The following is a 22,096-nucleotide window of genomic DNA, read 5'->3' on the forward strand; positions in this document are numbered from 1 at the left end:
AGAAAGCCACAGGGATTTGAAATCCCTGCGGCTTTCACTCCTCTCCTTGCAGGGATGACAGTTTGGGCTAAAGGGCTTTTGATTGGTCAGCACCGTCACATAGACGGTACTGACCAATCAGAAGCCGTCTAGCCCGTATTTTCATCCCTGCAAGGAGAGGAGAAAAAGCCGCTTCATAGGTTTAGTGATTTAAAAACCCCACAACTTTCTCTCCTCTCCTTGCAGGGATGACAGTACAAGCTAGATGCCTTCTGATTGGTCAGCACTGTCCATGTGACTGTGCTGATCAGTCAAAACCCTTCTAGCCTGAACTGTCATTCCAACAAGGAGAGGAGATAAAGCCGTGAGGATTTCAAATCCCTGCGGCTTTCTCTCCTCTCTTACAGCTGAGAATCCGGAGCATCTGCCACCAAGGTATACATCCTCACACACCCTTCTCTCCCACTCTCCGCTCAGCATGGGATCGGTGTAGGAAGGTTTCTCGCACAGCTCATGTATGAACTCAGGTTATGACAAGCCATGTTCACACAGGAGCAGTGGGGAAACCGCATGCGATCTGGGCAAGAATCACATTCCTGTTCAAATCACATGCTATTCTTTACGGTGCAATTTGCATTTTGTATTTACACAAATCACCCCGGAAAGTATCAGTAAAAAAAAAATTTGAGTATGTACTCCTGAAAATATTCGGTGTTGGCACCAATACCAATACTTGTATCGGTGCATCCCTAGTACTTATGAACAGAAAATCGAACACTCCTGCTGCATATGAATATTTCTGATTTCCTAATAGTATGTACTACACTTATGCCTAGTACACGACAAGAAAATCTGACAAAAAAATACCGCTTTCAAAGTGATAGTCTGATAATCTGACCGTTAGTGCACAAACGATTTTTGTTTACCCACTTGCCCTCCAGAGGATTTACTCCACCTTCTGACCAGGCCATTATTTGCGATACGGTGCTGAGTTAACTTAACTGACAAGTGCGCGGTCATGCTGCACCCAAATGAAATGTATGTCCTTTTTTTTCCCCACAAAGGAGCTTTCTTTCTGTGGTATTTGATCTCCTGTGTCTTTTATTTTTTTGCGCTATAAAAAAAAAAAGGCCGTCAATTTTTAGAAAAAAAAACTATATTTTTGAATTTTCGCTATAAAACATGTCCAGTAAAAAAAAATTTTAAAAATCAAATGTCGTCATAAATTTAGGTCAAAATGTCTTCTGCTACATGTCTTTGCTAAAAAGAATGTCAATATGTCTAAAATTATTTTTACGTGAAAGTTATAGCATTTACAAATGGCGGTATATATACTAGAATCTTTTTTTTTTACACTAGTAATGGCGGTGATCAGCGACTTAGCGGGACTGTGGTGGTCATTCTGACACTGGGGGGGAGAACTGACTGTCACTGACATTCCCAGTGACACTAATACAGTGATCAGTGCTAATGACACAGGGCGGGAAGAGGTTAACATCTGGGGCAATCAAAGGGTTAACTGCGTGCTGTGTTTTACTGTATAAGCATGCTGCTTTGTATGGCTCTGCTATGCAGAGCCATACAAAGCAACATACTAGAGCTGACAGGGCAGAGATCTGTATTGTTTACATAGTCCTCTGTCAGTGTTCCTCGGTGATCGCCGGGTGCCGACAGGGAATCTCTGGATGGGACCCAGTGATTGACAGCTGTAGCCATCAGTGGCACATGTGCCCCCCCTACCCGTAAATACAAAATCACGTATATATACATCATTTTGCGCAGCCCTGCCGCAGTAGTTCTGCTATAGGGAGGTAGCAGAAATACTGCTACAGGGCGGTACGGGTGCGCAAATTCATGTATATATATACGTGATTTTGCAGTTCCGAGTGCGGGGGGCGAGCGCACTGCTATTTGCAGCCTCGGCTATCAATCCTCGGGTCCTGGCCGGGGATTCCCCGCTGGCACCTGGCGATCTCCGAGTATTACTGAGAGGGGAGAGACCTGTATGTACACAATACAGATCTCTCCCGTCAGCTCCCGCACACTGCTTTGTATGGCTCTGCATAGCAGTGCCATACAAAGCAGCACGCTTACACAGTCCACATAGTAAAGCAGCACACAGTTAACCCTTTGATTGCCCCACGTTAATCAGCACAGTATTCATCTGTAATATATCAAGGGACCAAGACTGCACATGCTCAGAAACAGTACATTGCAATACAATACATAACATGAAGTTGTATTCTGTCGTACGAGAATTTTTGTAACTTTAGTACCCTCTACATTTTTGATATGAGACTAGCATGCTGAAACCCCCAGACGATTATTGGTCCGATCTTGTCATGGTGTGTAAGAGGCTTTACAGCAGACAGCTTAGCGTGTTCCCTGCAGGACCCAGACTGACAGCTGGCACTGCCTCGGACTGCTCTCCATCCGCACATCCGGGTATACAGCTCGCTCTCTCTTCTCCGCCATGCTCGGTGTCTGTATCACACAGTAGCGAGCACTCTAGGATTACACGGTGCCCGGCTGGCATCACACAGGTTACTGTGCACGGGCCCCACCCTCCTCGCCTCCTCTGCCAATGGCCATGCCGTTTGTTGAGGGGGAGGAGCCTGAGTCGGCTCACGGCTGGAGCAGGGATGGTGAGGGAGCTGTATATCGGGGTGTCGGGTAGTGGGGGGATTGTACCAGCAGAATGCATGGAAGGGGCGGGGTATGGGGAAGGGAGGGGTCACAGGAGTTCTATATGTGTGTATAGCGGTGAGGGGGGGCACAGCCGGGGGGAGCAGACAGCGGCTTTGGTGTAGAGGGCTTATAATGCCGGGAATATAGAGCCGTGTTCAGTCAGGAGTCTGTGCAGTGTATGGAGCTTCTCCACAGGACGCCGCTCCACCGCCTTATGTAAGAGCCCTCGGGGATGGAGCGGAGTGTGTATGAGGAGAGTCCGGACAATGTCACTGGACTCCGGGGTCACACACACCACTTCTTCCCCATCCTGCACCACGACGCTGGACCTGCCTGGGCTGTTGGACTGTGCAATGCTTTGCTGTTGTCCCTCCCTTGGCACATATATCCCCTCAGTCATTCCTGTTGTCACACCTTTATTATTATTATTATACAGGATTTATATAGCACCATCAGTGTGCACAATGCTTTACAATGTAACAGGAGACATTACAGTCCCATACACTTCAGTGTATTTGCCCCGAAGGCTAGGTTCACATCTATGTGCGTTGCGATAGGTGCATTTTTCTAGGCGTTTTGTGTTTTCGAACACGCATTTTTTTATGCATTTTTGACTCGTTTCGCTTTTTTGTTTCATTTTTCATTGGCTGAAAGGAAGGTATGACAGTTCTGTTCATGTAGTGCAACTTTGATGCAACTTTACACTCTCCGGCACTCAAGTAGCATCAAAGTGGCATTACATCCTGGTCACACCGATCCGAATTTTACATTGAAGTCCAATGATTTCAAAGTTGGGTGTCAATACAACTTGAGGTGTGACTTGCAAGACATCTGCGGCTTGCAAGACACAGATATCTATGCAAGTCGCACCTGAAGTATTGCATGCAGTCTTTAGAAATTGGAGCTGCACCAACCAAGTCAGAATCACACCGATATGAACGCTTTAATTGTGGACAATAGGGTGTGACTTGCCATGCGATTTGCAACTCGCATGGCAAATAACACCTGGTGTGACCGGGCACTTAAAGTCACATCAAAGTAGTGCAGGAACCTTTATGTGTTCAAAGTTTCATGTTAGGGTTAGGGGCTAAAGTTAGAGTTAAATGTTAGGGTTAACGGCTAGGGTTAAATGTTGAAGTTGAGGGTTAAATGTTGGGATTAGCTGTAATTGTTAGGGTTAGTGCCTGGGGTTAGGGTTAAATGTTAGAATTAGGGGCTAAAGTTTGAGTTAAATGTTAGGGTTAAGGGCTAGGGTTAATTGTTGAAGTTAAGGGTTAAATGTTGGGATTAGCTGTAATTGTTAGGGTAAGCATTCTAACTCTAATCCTAACATTTAACCCTAACCCTAAAATGTAACCCAAACCCTAACATTTTACCATAACATTTAATCCTAATCCTAACATTTAACCCTAATCCTAGCCCTAATGTTTAGCCCTAACATATAACCCTAGCCCTAACATTTAACCCTAACCCTAACATGTGACTTTGGACTCATAAAGGTTCCTGCACTACTTTGATGTGACTTTAATGTGAATGTGATGCTACTCAAGTGCCAGAGAATGTGAAGTCATATTAAAGTCACACTACATCAGTGGTCTCCAAACTGCGGCCCGGGGGCCAGATGCGGCCCTTTGCTTGCTTTTATTTGGCCCTCGAGGTATTATTGCTCCCACTGCAAGCAGCAGTGTGGCATAGTCTCTCCCACTAACATCAACAATAGGGCACTATTCCTCCTATTGACAACGTTGATGGAGTACTATTCCTCCTATTGACAACAATGATGGGGCACTATTCCCCCGTTGATACCAAGGATGGAGCACTATTCCTTTGATCGATACTAACAATGGGGCACGTTTCCTCCCATTGATACTAAAGATGGGGCACTTTTCCTCCCATTGATACTAATGTTGCGGCACTATTCCTTTGATTGATACTAATGTTGCGGCACTATTCCTTTCATTGATACTAATGATGGGGCGCTATTCCTTCATTGATACAAACGATGGGGTACTATTCCTTTGATTGATACTAATGTTGGGGCACTATTCCTCCCATTGATACTAATGATGGGGCACTATTCCTTCATTGATACAAATGATGGGGCACTATTCCTTTCATTGATATGAACGATGGGGCACTTTTCCTCCCATTGATACTAATGATGGGGCACTATTCCTTTCATTGATACGAACGATGGGGCACTTTTCCTCCCATTGATACTAATTATAGGGCACTATTTCTCCCATTGCTACCAAGGATGGGGCACTATTCTTCCTATTGATACCAATGATGGGGCACTATTTCTCCTATTGCTACCAAGGATGGGGCACTATTCTTCCTATTGATACCAATGATGGGGCACTATTTCTCCTATTGAAACCAGTGAATATTACCCCATTGAAACCAGTGATGGGGCACTATTACCCCACTAAAACTTTGAAGGACAGTAAACCGGCCCTTTGTTAAGAAAGTTTGAAGACCCCTGCACTACGTAAACAGAACAATCGTACTTTGCAAAAAAAAAAAGTGACTTTAATGCAATTGTGATACTACTCAAGTGCCAGAGAGTGTGAAGTCACATCAAAGTCACACTACATGACTAGAACGATCATACTTAGCCAAAATGAAACAAAACACATAAGAAATGCAACACGTGTTTTTGGTGCAGGTCTATTGAAGTATATTATACACAAAATGCACCGGCTCAAAATGCACAGATGTTAATACATACATTTAATACATTGTAAAACGCCTGTCAGCATAAAGACACACAGAAAACAATTGTTTGTTGTGTGTCCCATTCACACTGTAACAGCCTGAAGCTGCACTGCATTTCATCGCAGCGCACTGTACAGAATCACATCGCACTGCACAGCAGCGCAGCACATTATGCTACTGTACAGCGCCATGAATGAAGTGTACGTTTTGTACATTTCAAATAAAGTATGTCCAAAAAATGTAAAAAGAGATGTGATGTTCTGAATTGCGCACCACACTGTGTCCTACCACAGCCAGGAACGAAAAGTTGCTGGACAGGTGAAGTGGTCCAGCAGTTATCCATTCTTGTGTGAAATGGCCCTAAAACAAAATCACATGTAAACGCGCAGGAAAGGTGCAAACACACAGAAACAATGCCAGTATAAGCAACACTATAAGTGCTTTCTAGGTGTAAATGGAGGCCCAGGGCTTCTTTGCGCAGTTATAGGCATTTGTTTGCACTGGATCGACACCAGTCATTACAAAGGCACATACATAACTTGTATTTTCTGTGGGCCCCGTTCACACTGCTACACTGCCTTCAGAAATTGCTTTTGGAAAATGCAACAAGTTTGCATTTTTCTGCAATGTCATGAAGCTCACCTGATATCAGCACCAATTACTGTACCACAGATTGGTGTAATGAAATGTCAGTTTGACATTTCAATAATGTTAAAAAAAGGAAAAAGTTAAACAATCCTTTCCATTGTAAAAACAAATTCTCACCACACCCCCCTGCACTGGCGCACAGCCGACCAGTCCACAATCTTAGGCTTCATGTACTTTAGTGCTTGAATGTTTATTCATTTCATTGGCCAGTGTACTTGCCAGTGAAATGAATAAACACCCATGTGCTAAACGCAGTTAGCCGTGTTTTGCCGCATTTAGCTTTTTTTGGCCAAAACGCTCCCCTCCTGAATGAGATTCTTCTGCGTTCAGGAGAGGGATATTTAACTGGCCATAAATGCTGCTGCTGTTAAACTCTGATAAAAGTCTTATGTATGTATTGAGTTTAGTTCAGGTGCCTTGGCAAAAAAAACGCCTAAAGCTCTTGAACTCATGTTTATATGCAGCAGTGTGCATGAGGCCTTAGTCCGAGTTCACACTGATGCGGGTGCAGGACACTGCATGTAATTCGCAGAGGAATCGCACCACATTCCTGTGCGAATTACATGCAAATGTCTGTGCGGTGTGATTTGAGCCATACAGTTTTGTATGGCTCAATTTGCATCACATCCACACCAAAAAGGTGCAGGACCCTTTTTTAAATCTGCAAGTGAATGCGATTGCTGGAAATCGCATCGCTTGGGTGTTTTCACTCATGCAATGCGGTTTCCGACAATCACATTGCGTTTTGCAGTCTTGTTTCAGGGTGTCAATTTATCATTGATATCCCCACCAGATCGCATGCCATTGCAAGGCAGTGCGGGAAATGCACAGGATTTGCAGCGTTTACCGCACCATATTGGTGTGAACCCAGGCTAAAATGGTTTTAGGTGCAGCAACTGTGAATGTAGCCTTAGGGCTCATTCTCATTTCTGTGGTGACAGAACAATGCAGGTTACCACTAGGACACATAGAAAAAAGATTGTTTCCTATGTGCTCCATTCACACTAGAATGCTGTGGTGATGTGTAGAAAAATACAACAGAGACTTGAATAGAGTGTACATTTGTTCACTTGTAATATAGTAAAATGTAAACAGTGCGATGAACTGGAAGACTGCCCAGCAAAACCGACACCAGCCTGCTCACTTTTTTGCAGTGCCGTCCTGTCCAAGCTGCAGTTCTTTGGAAGTGTGTTAGGGCCAGATCATACCAGAATACAGTGCGGGAAGCCCATGTTCCATCAGCGTTTCCCTCACTGTGTTCAGAACACATTGCACTTGCGATCTGCAGCGGATGTCAGTGTTAACCTAATGACACCCCAAATGCAGTCCATGTGCCTACATTGGATGACATGATATAGTAGTACCATGCAATCCAGTTGCTGTGCATTTTGTAAAGTAGCTTATGCACTGCTTTTGGTGCGGTCCAGTGCAATTTCATCCTTTTCAAATGAATGGGCTGAAATTGCATTGCACAATGATTGCATTTGAATTGCACAGGAGTTCACGGCGCATTTCTGTGCAATTTTTGGTGTGAATCGGCCCTTAAGACAACAGAATACTTTCATCCTATGTTATTTAGATGAGGGGAGGTGTTCTGTAGTTCAAACACACTTCCTGTCCTACCTGACAAAGCTATTTCTCTACAGATACAGTACAGTAAGTATTCCCACCCTAGGATAGGAAGTGTGTTACTGACAGGATCTCCATGTGAAAATAAAAGAAATACGCGTGGAAAAAGAAGACTAATGCAGCCACCACATCTAAGGACTGGAAAACTCCAATATATAATGGGGGGGGAAGGGGGTACTAAAACTGGAGCACACAGAATCTGGAGCTGTTCATAGTAACCAATCAGCTTCTATCTTCAGCTTACTCAGTTAAAGTAGTGAAGTATAAACATTTCTCTGCATTAAGTTAAAACAAAAATGTCTCACTACCTATACTACCCCCACAACTAGTCCATAAACACTTTCCTGGCTCTATATCACCTCTCCAGCTTTGTCTCCCACTCCATTGTCACTTCCTGATTCCACAGGAGAAACTGAGAGCACTGGAGCCATAAGCTCCTGCTGCCATCAGTCAAACTCCAGTGAGGAGGAAGTGGAGGTGTGGATTACTGGTGTTATGTGTGTCTATGGAAACACACAGCCCAGTGTGGCACCCAAAGGGAGCATGCATGCATGGGTGCCCTTTAGCACTCAGTTTGCTACAGGAGGCACCTGAAGTAGGGAGGACCCCACAGCTCTGATGGGGAATGAGGAAGAGGAGGAAAATGATGCTTCTCTGCAATATCGTTGCACAGACCAGGTAAGTATGATCTCTTTTTCATTAAAAGCAATGCTTTTAATGTCACTCTAGAAAATTAAAGCTAGAAGCTGATTGGTTGCCATCCTCGGCTGTTCCAGATCCTGGCTGCTCCAGTCTTAGTAACTTCCCTTCAGTGAGTTTTCGTTTTTGGATTCAGGTACACTTTAAAGTGATTGTAAACCCTTACCCTGTAAAGCAATCTATTCAGTTTAAAATAGAAATGAAAAGCAAAACATTTGTGTATAGATATAAAAAAATGATAAATATCTTTTTTCCCTGTTTATAAGTGTTCTCAGCTGCTTAAGAGCTAGGGGGCAAGAAACAGAAGCACACTGAACTCCCCAGTGATTAGCTGTAGCTGTACAAGTCTGGTCATTGGAGGAGAGCAAGCTAAATTCCCAGCACAGCTAGAGAACTGACCACTGTGTGTCCTGCCTAGTTTGGTCAGTTTTTAATAGGAAAGCAGAGAGACGGTCAGGAACACCAGGGATTTCACATAAAGGAAGCAATACAAAGAGGACAGGATACTTTTTCATACAAGTACATAGTACAGCAGGCACATATCAGGGATATGAAATGTTGGGTTTACATATTCTTTAATGGATTATTCATATGTTATTGGTATATTGTAACATTTTAATTGGAACCTTTGCAGGCAGCTGAGGTTAGCTGATATAAACATACTGAAATTCAATCGTTCCTTCACTAGAGGGTATGCTGGGTTCCCTTTCAGTGACTTGTTGGGAGACATGGAGCTGACATAGCTGTGTGATGACATAGTGTTTGGATGCTATATATTTCCTGCACTGTCTAATCTTTGATTGCAGAGTATTTCTGGTATTGTTTCACAGGTTCAGGTTTCAGTAATGACACTCAGTGGTTTTATTATTAGTAGTACATGGATTCATCTACAGTGCATAAGACGAAGGTGGTGGAAGTACAGTATGTGCTCCATACTATGCTTAGGAACATATGTGTGCATAGACAATTGTTGGCAGTACACCAACCAATACTTTTTTATATGTTTAGGAGGGGGGGGGGGTTAGAACATTTGTGAAGTTTTTATTTTTATCTATGTCCCCATTCGGAGGATTTCTGGTTGGAAGCTTAAGTGGCTACATTTTTATAATTTGCTGCATGGGATGGATCTTAGAATAATCATTAGAGGTATACATGTTTGACAATATTTGGTACAAATATCAGTAGTTGGGCGTCACCTCTTTTTAACAGAATCCAGAAATGCCATTGTGTTATCAGGGACAGTTTCAGGTTATGAATGTGTTTTCCCACAGATTTCATCCCTGACCCCATTTCTTGTTTTCAGCTCTGACAAGCTGGCCAGTAACATCTAATAATTATATTGCTTTGAATGTTTATTGCAGTGCCCAGTTCTTTTTTATCTGTGTTGTGTGAAAGTGATTATAAATAGAAGAGCTCAAAGAAACAAAGTCAAATCCTTTTTACTTTATGATAGAGCTGGAAAAAATTAAAGCGGAGCTCCAGTCTCCTGTGAAAAAAATAAAAGTTAGCAGCTACAAAAACTGTAGCTGCTGACTTTTAAAAAAACAGCCACTTACTTGTCCCTCGATTCAGTGTTGTGCTAACTGCAGCCGGGTTCACTGGTCGTCCTCTGTCCCCGGCATCATTACTGTGGGCACCTGACTCTGACAGCTAGCGGCTCCACAGCTGGGTGCCCACTGTGCATGCGCGAGGATTGCTATGCATTGTGAATGGTCCTGCAGTTTTCTTGGATCTGTCACTTGTCCCAGAAGACTGTGGGGGGGAGGGGGGGGGGTTTGGGGTAGGAGATCTTTCACTCGCCTAGGCGTTCAGAGCAGAAGTGGGAGCAAGTACCCATCAAAATCAGGTACACATGCCAGTTCTTAACGGGGACTGGGGGACAAGTCCTTAAGGCGGAACTTCCTTTTTTGGGTGGAACTCCGCTTTAAGGTGGCCATGAATTGATTGAAATTCAACTGGTACAGCAGGGACCAGTCGAATTTCGATCCATCTATGACTTTTCCTGCTCCCGTCTGAGGAGTCCCCACTGGTAGAATACAAAAGGACAGCGGGCAGGATTCCTTCATCCACCTTGATTGTGTGGATGGGGGAATCTGTTTGGTTTCATTTTTGATCAGCCAGCAGGCAGATATCTATGGGCAGCTTTAGACCTTGCATCCTTATTGGGAAGATTTCTCATTTCCTGTCCATGCAACAACAGGAATTACCGTATTTTTCGCCCCATAAGTCGCACCTGACCGTAAGACGCACCTAGGTTTTAGAGGCAGAAAACAGGAAAAAAAAAATTTCTGAACTAATGGACTGCAGACACAGTACAGGAGATGACCAGAGACTGCGGACAGCACAGGGATGACCAGAGACTGCGGACAGCACAGGAGATGACCAGAGACTGCGGACAGCACAGGGATGACCAGAGACTGCGGACAGCACAGGAGATGACCAGAGACTGCGGACAGCACAGGGATGACCAGAGACTGCGGACAGTACAGATGACTGCTGACCTTTGGGGAGGTGGGGAGCGGGTACCTGAATTTGACAGGTACCCGCTCTTACTTCCGCAGAGTTTTTGTTTGATCTTACCTGTTCCTCGATCCAGCCGCGCGCTGTCTTCCCGGCTTCTGTAATGGCGTTCGGCATGACAGCCGGGTGCCCAGTGCGCATGAGCGAGAAGCACTTGCGCTTTGTGATTGGTCCGGCGGCTTCTGGGATCTGTCATGTGTCCCAGGTACTGCCTTACCATTCACAAAAAGCACCGCTTCTTGCGCATGCGCACTTGGCACCCAAGAGCGGGTACCTGTCAAATTCAGGTACCCGCTCGCCACCTCCCCAAAGTTCAGCAGTCATCCCCATAATGTCCCGCTGCAGAGCAGAGCGGCCGGCCCGGTATTTTGACACAGCCGCGGTGGAAATACCGGACCGGCCGCTCCATATTCGCTCCATAAGACGCACTGACATTTTCCCCCCTTTTTTGGGGGGAAAAAGTGCGTCTTATGTAGCGAAAAATACGGTAGGTACATTTCCCCAGTAGGGACACAGACAATTATATAGAACATAAGAAGGTCTACTTCTTCCCCTTTTTACTAATAAAAGTACTTTTAGTTCTATCTTTGTTCCCATCAGAGAGGTTCTTCTCTCTTTCTATTCAGAGACACAGCAGGATGCGAAGAAGTTCTAACAATTTTCGACACTACCGTCAAATTAAACATGTAGTTTGAACTATTGTTCTTCTTATTATGCAGAATAAATCATATTTTTCTTGATGCGATAGGCTGCTTTTTGTTAGTATTGCTTATACTTTTATAGCTAATGTGTAGGCTGATACCTTTTTTTTTTTTTCATTTAGGGTGGTTAAAGGGATGTCAATTTGTTTGCCCATCCCTGTAACATTGGGGAGATTTACATTTACTTCTGCTTGGAGTAGTTTACTACTACTACTAGTAGTGGTTTACTCCTCTTTTACTCTGTCAAGAAGTAGAGGGAAATTCAAATTTTCTGTTCAAATTTTCGGCAGAATAACTGTTCCCATTTTTAAGATTTTCATTTTCTGTTGAGTAGCAACTCAGATATTTGGATTTCCCTCACTTTAGAATAGATAGGGTTACAGCATATTAAAAAAATGGACTTTACCAATTCCTAAATTGTGGTTGCTGCATTGGTCTTTTTTTTTCTTTCTTTATTTTCACCTGTTGATCCAGCCAGTAACACACTTCTTGTCTTAGGGTGGCTACACTGCAGCTCCATAGAGTTGAGCCTTCTTAAGGACAGCAGTATTGTTAACTTGTGGAAAGGGTATTTTTTAGAGTCACTAGAAAATTTAGGTAGACTTGACTAATAAATTAAAGCCGAACATCAGCCAACATTTTTAAGCAGTTACAGCAACAGTTTGTTTTTTTCTTTTTGAGATATATTACATTGTTGCTTTTGGGTTTGGATACACTTGTTCCCACTGGGGACAGAAACAGCAATAAAACCTGATGATTCTGACCGTTCAACAACTATATCGAAAACTAAAACAAAACGTTTTTTGGCTTTAGATATATTGTATTAGGTATATTTTATCTATATTTTCCAACTTTTGCATATGCAGCTGATAGTTTTATTTATCTGTATTCTTTGCCCTTCATGACTCACTTAAGTGAAACAAAGGTTCACAATTTAATGCTACATTAGGCACTGAAAAGAATTTATAAATTCAGACATAAGTTTTATTAGCTGTTGTGTTTTTTTTTTTTTTCAGTCAGCACCAGACTCAGGAACAGCTCCACCTGGCCAGGCTGCATCTTTTCCTACTGCTCCTCCCCTGATGCCTCCACCCTTTGTAAGTGTCTTCTTTTAGGTATGCTATCTGCATATCCCACAAGGATGTTAATTGGTATAAATAAACTGTATGTGTATACTTGGTGTGCTCTTGTTATGCATCTTTGTTTTTTTTCCCTCTACATGAGCTCATAACTAGAATTTTCTTTTTCCCTGCTTCAGCTGAGAAGAGATCATACATACAGCTGGTAAAATAAGTATTGAACACATCACCATTTTTCTAGGTAAATATATTTTTAAAGGTGCCATTGATATGAAATTTTCACCAAATGTCAGTAACAATCCATGCAATCTATACATACAAAGAAACCAAAGCAAATAAGTTCAGAAATTAAGTTATGTGTAATAAAATGGAATGACACAGGGAAAACGTATTGAATACGCTAACTGAAATTTATTTAATACCTCATACAAAATCCTTTGTTGGTAATGACAGCTGTATGGAGAAACTAGTCCCATATGTTGCCCAGGTGTGATTTTGGCCCATTCTTTCACACAAGTCTACAAATCTTGAAATTTCCATAGGCTTCTTCTATGAACTCAGATCTTTAATTCTTTCCATAGATTTTCTATTGGATTCAAGTCAGGTGATTGGCTGGGCCATTCTAGCAGCTTTATTTTTTTCTTTGAAACCAGTTGAGAGGTTCCTTGGCTTTATGTTTGGGATCATTGTCTTGCTGAAATGTCCACCTTCATTTCATCTTCATCAACCTAGTAGATGGCAGCAGATTTTTATAGAGAATGTCTTGGTACATTTTTCCATTCATCCTTCCTTCAACGATATGAAGTTTGCCAAAACCGTATGCTGAAAAATAGCCCTACACCATGATGTTCCCACCTCCAAACTTCACTGTTGGTATGGTGTTTTTGGGTTGATGTGCAGTGCCATTTGACCTCCAAACATGGTGTGTATTAAGGCATCCAAAGAGTTCAATTTTGGTCTCATCTGACCAGACTATATTCTCCCAGTATTTTACAGGCTTGTCTAAATGTTCTGCAGCAAACTTTAAACAAGCTTCAACATGCTTTTTCTTTACATTATTATTACTTATTGTTTTCTTTGAAACAATTGTATATGCTAATTCCAGGTCTTTCTGAAGCTCTCTACAAGTGGTGCTTGGCTCTTGGACAACTCTTCTGATAATTCTTTTCACTCTTCTGTCAGAAATATTCAGAGGAGGACCTGGTTGTGGCCGGTTTATGGTGAAAAGATGTTCTTTCCACTTCCAGATTACGGCTCAAACAGTGCTCATTGGAACATTCAGAATTTTAGAAATCCTTCTGTAACCAATGCCATCAGTATGTTTTGCAACAGTAAGGTTGTGAAGGTCTTGAGAGAGCTTTTTCCTTTTACCCATCATGAGATGTTTCTTTTTTGACACCTTGGTAATGAGCCACCTTTTTATAGGCCATCAGTTGAGACTGAACCAGTTGAAATTAATTTGCACTGACAAGGTGCAGGATTGCTTTCTAATTATTGATGGATTTCAGCTGGTGTCTTGGCTTTCATGCCTTTTTGCACCTCTATTTCTTCATGTGTTCATTACTTTTTCCCTGCATCATTCCATTTTATTACAAATAATATAGAAATATCTGTAACTAGAAAAATGGTGACGTGTTCAATACTTATTTTCCCTGCTGTATCTACACAGAGTATCATTGTTGTCATTTAAAGTAGAATTCCTGCCTAACATTAACTATGTTTAAAAATGCTTACCTTGACCCCCCCCCACACACACACACACACACCTATGCTGCCTAACCTGTGTAAGAAATGTAGATACTTGCCTATTTTCATCCTGCACCAGTGTGGTCACTTGACCTGCAGCTCCTGCTCCCCTATGTTAGTCGGTGCTTCCTTTTCCTCTCTTCAGGAGCCAATTTACATGGGGAAGCTGGAACTGCGGATCACGTAACCGAACCAGGCTGAAAATCGGTAAGTATATACATTTTTTTACACAGATTAAGAAGCCTAGGTAGCAGGAGGGAGAGGAGACATTTTTAAACATAATGTTAGCCAAGAATTCCACTTTTATTACAAATATTACTTGCACTCATAAGGCTTGATTCACTGATGTGAGCAACTTCTTATAGCACTGCATTTATTTTATTTCATGATAATTTTCTCCTTAAAGGGTAGGTTTACCTTTTCACTAAACTTGAAAGGGTGAACTAACTCTAAATATTTTGGCCACCTCTCTGTGCCCGGCTGCATACCGTCCATGATGCCCTATGCTGCTGGTGTAATAGTCTGTACACCAGACACTGCAATAAACAGCCACATTTTGAATAAAACATCACTTAAAACCCTCAAAGATTATATATTTTCTGAAAGTGAAAAGCCACTTCCGGTCGGGTCATGGCTGTTCGGCGACTGGATGTGATGTCAGGACCAGAACCAGAAGTGACATGATAGCACGATCCGAGTATTCCAGACTTGGTGAGGCTTTACAGCACCACACCTGATGCCTCTCCATTTGATTTTTTGGATGGGCGCAGTAATATATTTTTTACCTTGTGAGTGGCTTTTCACTTGCAATAATGTATTTATGATCTTGGTTACTGTACTATTGGAGGCATATATTTCTTTCTCATGGTAATGATTCTTGGTGGAGTGCAGTGAGGAGTTTGGAGTGGAGAGTAACCAAGGGAGAGCAGATGTAGAATTTTTAAGAGCCAGCTATGCCAACCATGAGTGTGGAAGGCATGGCAGATTGATGAGTGTCTGCCTATAGGGGGAGGAATTTGCACGAGCAACTTTATGGTGCCTTGGTGGAAAGAAACAGTCTGGGAAGGAAACACCTTTTTACACTGAATATTTATAGTGAACTTTAATTATAAGGACTTGTCTTTATACACTTTGGTATTACTTTATCACAGCCCTATTGTGAAAAAGATGAGGTTGTGTCAAGTATATAGATACAAAATGTGTTAGACCTTAAAACTGCATGCACGTGCAAAAAAATACAATACCTAAAATTAATAATAGGTGAAGCTTTAAATGCTTTATAGCCCATCAGTTTAGAGTTAACTGTAAGGTCCCTTTCACACAGGTTTTCCAATCAGGTTCACTGTCAGTTTTTTTGGCAGACCTGATTGGAAGCTCCATGCAGCTCTGTGTGCAGGCTGATATAAACAGACATGTGTCTGTTTACATCCATCTGCTTCTGAGTCTGTCCAGATCTGGAAAAAAGACAGAAAAGGACTGTGTCTTTTTTCCAGACCTAAATGTGACGGATCTGAGGTAGCCTGATGTAAACAGCCTCCCATAGAGCCATCACAGTTTTGCCTGTGTCCACTGTGTAAATGTGGACATAAACTGAATGGGCTTAGAGGTAAAATTACTTCAGTTCTATTCGGATCCAATTCAGCAGGGGATCTCCTCTTAGACCCGTGCTGAATGGTTGTGTGTGAAAGAGCCCTAAATGAGGGACCTATAATTACTTATGTCAATCATGTGTTCACAGTGCTTCCCAATATGTTCTGTGTAGTTGTTTGCATTGTAAGCACCCTATATGTGCATTTGTGTTTGGATGTGTGTGTGCAGGGTCGCTATGTTCTTTGAATTTTGTTTTATGTTTTTGTTTTTTTATTATGTTTTAATTTATTTAAATGTTTTTATATACATTTAACTTTACCTCCATCATGAAGAGGGGCTACCAACCCCCTGTGTTATAGCACTGGGCAGGTGATGGGTACGCTGTATGAAGACATCAGGGGTCTGCTAGACCCCTAATGTTTCACGTGCCCTTTGCTCCAGCTGACCTCGAATGCAAAGAACAAAGGTATACTGCTCAGGCAAACAACCCAGATCAATCCACAACAGGTGCAGGCTCTGGCTCACCACCACACACGATACAATAGGAAGAACGGTCAGCCGCACATGAATATAGCATATATTTATTGATCATAGGACACACAAAACACCAGGACATGAATACATGTCCTGTATTCATGTCCTGGTGTTTTGTGTGCCCTATGGATTAATAAATACACACTATATTCATCTGTCCTCTGGTGTGAGGCTGACCCTTCTTCCTATTCCAGCTGACCTAGCACAGGACTGTGCTCAGTCAGCTGTTTAATCAGCTTTCTAGCCAGGATTTTGACAGCTGTTAACTGAAAGCCTCCTAATTCACATTGTTTCACATGGACGTTCGCTGACCTGTTCCAAAGAAGACCGGGAAGCAACATGTAAGACATCACTTCAGGGTCAGGCTGTCATTTTTGGAGCACAGTCTCTGCTCCATTAGCTTCAACAGAAGGCAAATAATAATAAGACATCAGAGATCTAAAAAAAAGTATCACATAGGGCAGCGGTGGGCAACTGTGGCCCTCCAGCTGTTGTAGAACTACAAGTCCCATGAGGCATTGCAAAACTGACAGTTAGAAGCATGACTCCCAAAGGCAGAGGCATGATGGGACTTGTAGTTCACCAACAGCTGGAGGGCCACAGTTGCCCACCCCTTACATAGGGCAATATTTGCTTCTATGTGACAGACAGAAAATAACATTTAGAGTATAAAAAAGTTTAAAACATTAAAGATACACCCATGGACTTAACACCCCCCCCCCCCCAAAAAAAAAATAAAATTTCTGAGCTTCCCACCCCCAGATACACACACATGCAAACGTAAACTCACACCAGATGCACAAAAACATTGATTGTACTACACATGTTACATATGTGTCACATACGCCAGAATGAGAGCAATAGTTCTAGGCCTAATATTCACAGTTAAAGTGGTTGAAAAAGCTGAAGGTTATTTACCTTTATGCATTCTGAAAAACCTTCTGTGTTCTGCTCCCCCACAGCCCCCCCTATACTCACCTGAGCCCCCTCGATCCAGCAGTGTGCATGGGAGCCTCAGCCATCCTGAGTCTCTCTCTCCTTATTTGCTGAGAAACAGCAGTGGAAGCCATTGGCTCTCACTGCTGTCAATCACAGCCAATAAGCCAATGAGGGGAGAGCGGGGGGGGGCTGGCCCGAGCACACACAAGTGCCCCCATAGCAAACGGCTGCTATTGGGGGCACTGGTTAAGGGGGAGGAGCAAGGAGCGCCGTCAGGGGACCCGAGAAAAAGAGGATCAGTGTGCAAAACCATTGCACAGAGAAGGTAAGCAAGACATTTGTTTTTTTATGTCTTTTTCTTTTTTTAAATGAACCTATATTATCACTTTAACTCTAAACTAATGGCCTGTAGGGGCTTATAATGCATCGTCTATGGAAAATTTTGGGTACCAAAGTTTATCTCCCTTTAATGGACGCACACAAATTTAAGTGTTGACATGTTGGGTATCTGTTTACTTGAAGTAACCTCATCTTATATATTTTACCCAAAAATTGGATACTATATTTTGTGTATGTAGCTTAAAATTAATTTTTTAATTAGATTTTACAATTGATAAACCATTGCGCTATTATCGTGTTACATAAACCATTGTGCTAGTATCGCGTGACATAAAAAAATGAAACTACCACTATTTTATTCCCAGGTTATCTGTTTTCAGAAAATCTATAATGTTTTCTGGGTTTGAATTAATCTTCAGGCTTAAAATGATTTTCTCTTACATTCATTGATGGACACAGCTGCTTCTTCTTTATTCATGGCCAAATAGGGTTTTATAGCCCCACCTATAGAAGTAGGAAACTAAGAAGAAAAACACTTGACATCTCCTATGGGCAGTCCCTCTCTGGGCATAAACCCCCTCTCTGCTATAGGCCTCTAGTCATTCTGCTTAGTGTCTCAGGAGTATGGATGTGCTATTCTGCTGGGACTTGCTGTCCTATAGCCTTTTTCCTTTTTTTCTTTCCTTTCTTTGTGGAATTTTTGCCTTTTTCCTGCGGAGATCTTCTATCAACAGTCATGCTGGGCGATGGGCTGGATGATCTAGATCCAGTGGTCACCCTAGCCTGACCAGTGAGCATGCACAGACCATTAGCTCTACACTCGGTCAGTTGCGATTGTGCCCCATCCTGGACCGGTGCGGCCAGCAACTTAAACATCTTGTGGGGACACATGTAATTGGGTGCCTATAGTTTGTGTCACAGTGTTACCCCTAACCGACAGCCCCCCCAGTTTGGTGGAGAGGAGAATCTGTAACGGGAGCCTTACATGCACGCTCCGCTGAACTGGTAGGTAGCTGCTCCCTCACTTCCATCTATGGTTGTCCAAAGCCAGGGCCTTATGTGCTCGGTCACAGGACCTGTGAGTCGGTTCTGGTAGTGTCACAAGAGCTACAGAAGTGGCCTCCCCTCCTCCCCCCTGGTGTGGATGGCTGTGTGCAGGAACCGCACTATTGCCAGGGGATGCCTTGGGCTGTTGGTGTACTTCTTGCTTTTTTGACTTTGGTGGGCAAGCACTTCAGCCCCCCTACCTAGCCGGTGCTGTGTGGTTTGCCTCTCACCCTTCTACATGTACCTGCACCATACGGTCGGAAGGGCTGTGAAATGTAGCGGGAATTGGGAGTGGCACCGCCACTTTTACTGTGGACATGGCCCTTACTGCTGTTCCCGTCCATTCTGTTCAGGAGCGGAGGTTGAGCAGGGGCGGATGCGGCTTCTTGCCTGCAGGCGGGGCTGCTAACAGCAGAGATAGCCAGGCAGGTGTCTGAAAAGCTTCCTGCATCCATATTGGAATGGAGTCTGTGCCCATTCATGCCTCTACGCGTGGAGATCTGTGCCGCGCCTGCTGCATATCTGCTTACTAACGCTCAAGTGGTTGGCTTAGGCCTCCACTATGCTGCGACAGATGGCAGCTGCTGTGGCCCATGACCAGAACTCTTTCAGGTGACTATGCCCCATCATTCTCCAGCAGGCAGGACCAACGCAGCAGTCCACGGAATATTGCCCTTCCAGGGTCATATCCCACATCTGTGGCTGTACTGTGTCCATGCAAGGGCAAGTATGTGGGGTCTGGGGGTAATTTTCGCAGCCACTGGTGGTGCTGGGCAGACTTATGGGTATGTGCTCATGTGCTGCCCCCGTCCTTTATTTTGTGGTTTGTTTTCCACTTGTCTTCCTTGTTTCCACTGGCGGTTTGAGCCTGAGCGGAGGCCCAGCACTATTGTTGTTTCTCCATCCTTCCAAGCATTTCTGCCTATTTCGGCCTATTCGCCAGTGGTACTGGTGCGCTAACCCTGGCAAGGACCTCTCTCCTGTTAAGGTCCCTCCCTTTTTGCCCTGTGTAATTTGACAGCATTGTCTACAGGGACTGGGGTTGTCGTAAGCGTTAAACTGTACTTTCCATGTGCTTTGTGGTACATTACCTCTTTAGGGAGTCCTTCTGAGAACGTGCACCTCTTCTCCTGTTGTGAATCCCCCATGTTCAGGTCTGCCAGGATCTTGGTGATCCCAGTTGTGGCTTCTCCTTCAAGGACCCTGCTGACGACAGGGCGACTGCAGTGTCCCAAGCTATGTTCACCATGACCGGTTCAGCGTTTGTGTTGGCCATGGCCCTGGGGCTGCAGACTTTGAACGAATGGGCCAAAGGTCAGTAACAAGCCTTGCCTGTTGTTCTGAGGCTTCCTATGTATAGAAATCTAGCGGACTGGGGGCCTAAAGTTCTCTTGGGCGATGTGGCTCCACTGTCTTTCACACCGTTGGTGTTGGCAGTGGTGCCCTGGAGGGTCCTGGGGCTTACAGGTTGGTTGATTGACCAGACTTTTCATAGGGCCTTGGCGGGCCTACCCTAAAGGGCGACCATGGTTTTGGAGGCTCCGCTGGGTGACCTGATCAGGTCCCTTACAGTTGGCTAGGTTACCCTCCTTCCTCGCCAGGAAGAGGGACTTCCTTACTTTATTAGAGCTGGAGCGGAGTTTTCTTCTCCAAGGGTATCCCCGACTTGGGGATTCCCGAACTCATTCTCTGAGATTGCATAATGAGGTTTCATTCACTTCCACCAGACGGGTTGTTGTTCTCCTCCACTCTGTGGCTTTCGCCAGCGCACCTGCAGCCTTTATTGGGGCTATCCAGGAGCTGTCTTTTCAAGGAAGTCCTTGTCCTGGTCCCCGAGTTGGAGCAGTTTTGGGGTTTCTACTCCAATCTGTTTGCAGTTCCCAAGTCGGATGGGTTTCGGCTGATCCTGGACCTCTGGCCCTGGATGTCTTTGTGCGGTTCATACATTCATGATGGAATCCATTCACTCGGTGGTGGCTTTCCTCCACCAAGGGGATTTTCTGGCCCCCATAGACATCAAGGATACTTATCAGCACATTCCCATTTCCGAGGGTCATCAGCGCTTCCTCCGCTTTGCTCCGGGCCACGCTTTATCAGTTTGTAGCGCTGCCGTTCAGTTTGGTTACCAAGGTCTTGGCTCCAGTCCTGGCCTTGCCGACAATGACGACTTAGTGTGATCTGTTACTTGGCCAACTTGCTTCTCTGTGCGGAGACTCTTTGGTCACTGTTGGACGGTGTGATCACCATGTGTTCCATATGTGACTTCAGGTGGTTCCTAAACCATAGGAAGTCCATGTTGACGTCATCCAAGTGCCTGGAGTATATGGACCAATTCTTGATTCGGAGCAGGTCACAGTTTTCCTGCAGTCGGACAAGCTCCAGTCAGCAGTCTGACAGCTCTTTTTTTGCAAGTGCCCCCCCCCCCCCGCATTCTTGCATGCAGGTGTTAACTCTGATGGTAGCTGTTTTCAAAACAGTTCCATACCAGGACGCTGCTGAGGAAGATCCTATCCAAATAGCGCAGGTCTTCTGCTTCCCAGGATGATCAGATTAATCTGGAGCGGTCGACAAAGGCCTCTTTCTTCTGGTGGCTGCTGTCTACATTTCTAAGGATAGAAAGGTCCTTCCTTCCCCTTCAATGGTTAGTCTCCGGGGATCAGATTCGGTTCTGGGTCGCTGTACTCTGGAGGAAGCTCGGCTACCCATCAATGTCCTGGAGCTTTGAGGGATCAGGTCGGTTGACACATTGGTTGGATCATCTGAAGGGTCTACCGATCAGTATCCCATCAGATGACGCCACTAGGGTGGCTGTTGTAAATAACCAGGGAGGTAGCAGAAGTGCAGCAGTCTCGCATCGTACAATGGGCGAAAAGTTGTGTCTCAGCTCTCTCCACCGTACACAATCCAGGTATCGAAACCTGGCAGGTGGCTTATCTCAGGCATCAGTCACTGGATCAGGGGGAGCAGTCCCTGCACCCGAAGGTGTTCCAGCAGCTCTGCCTTCTCAGGGGGATGCCATAGGTGGATCTTCTGGCATCCCATCTCAACCGAAAGATTACAATATTCATGTCAAGTTCACTGGATCCCCTGGCTGAAGTGGAGGATGTGCTAGTGGCGCAGTGGGATCAGTACAATCCTGGCTTATCTCAGCCATCAGTCGCTGGATTGGGGGTCCCTGCACCTGGAGGTGTTATAGCAGCTCTGCGTTCGCAGGGGGACACCGGAGATGGATCTTCTGGC

General features: G+C 44.2%; 1 protein-coding gene across 1 annotated transcript in view; it reads left to right on the forward strand.

Annotated features, from left to right (window-relative positions):
• The first annotated feature begins 2,494 nt into the window (after nt 1–2,494).
• PRPF40B (pre-mRNA processing factor 40B) overlaps nt 2,495–22,096 on the forward strand; it is a 162,042-nt gene continuing 142,440 nt past the window's right edge. Inside the window, exons 1-2 of the mRNA XM_089679247.1 lie at nt 2,495–2,624; nt 12,599–12,679. Coding sequence (XP_089535373.1) covers nt 2,622–2,624; nt 12,599–12,679 — 84 coding nt within the window. The 5' untranslated portion in view covers nt 2,495–2,621. The remainder of the gene's footprint in view (nt 2,625–12,598; nt 12,680–22,096) is intronic.

Source organism: Staurois parvus, unplaced genomic scaffold (genome assembly GCF_062004578.1).
Source record: "Staurois parvus isolate SC_StPar_1 unplaced genomic scaffold, SC_StPar_1.0 ptg000017l, whole genome shotgun sequence".
Lineage (NCBI taxonomy): Eukaryota > Metazoa > Chordata > Amphibia > Anura > Ranidae > Staurois > Staurois parvus.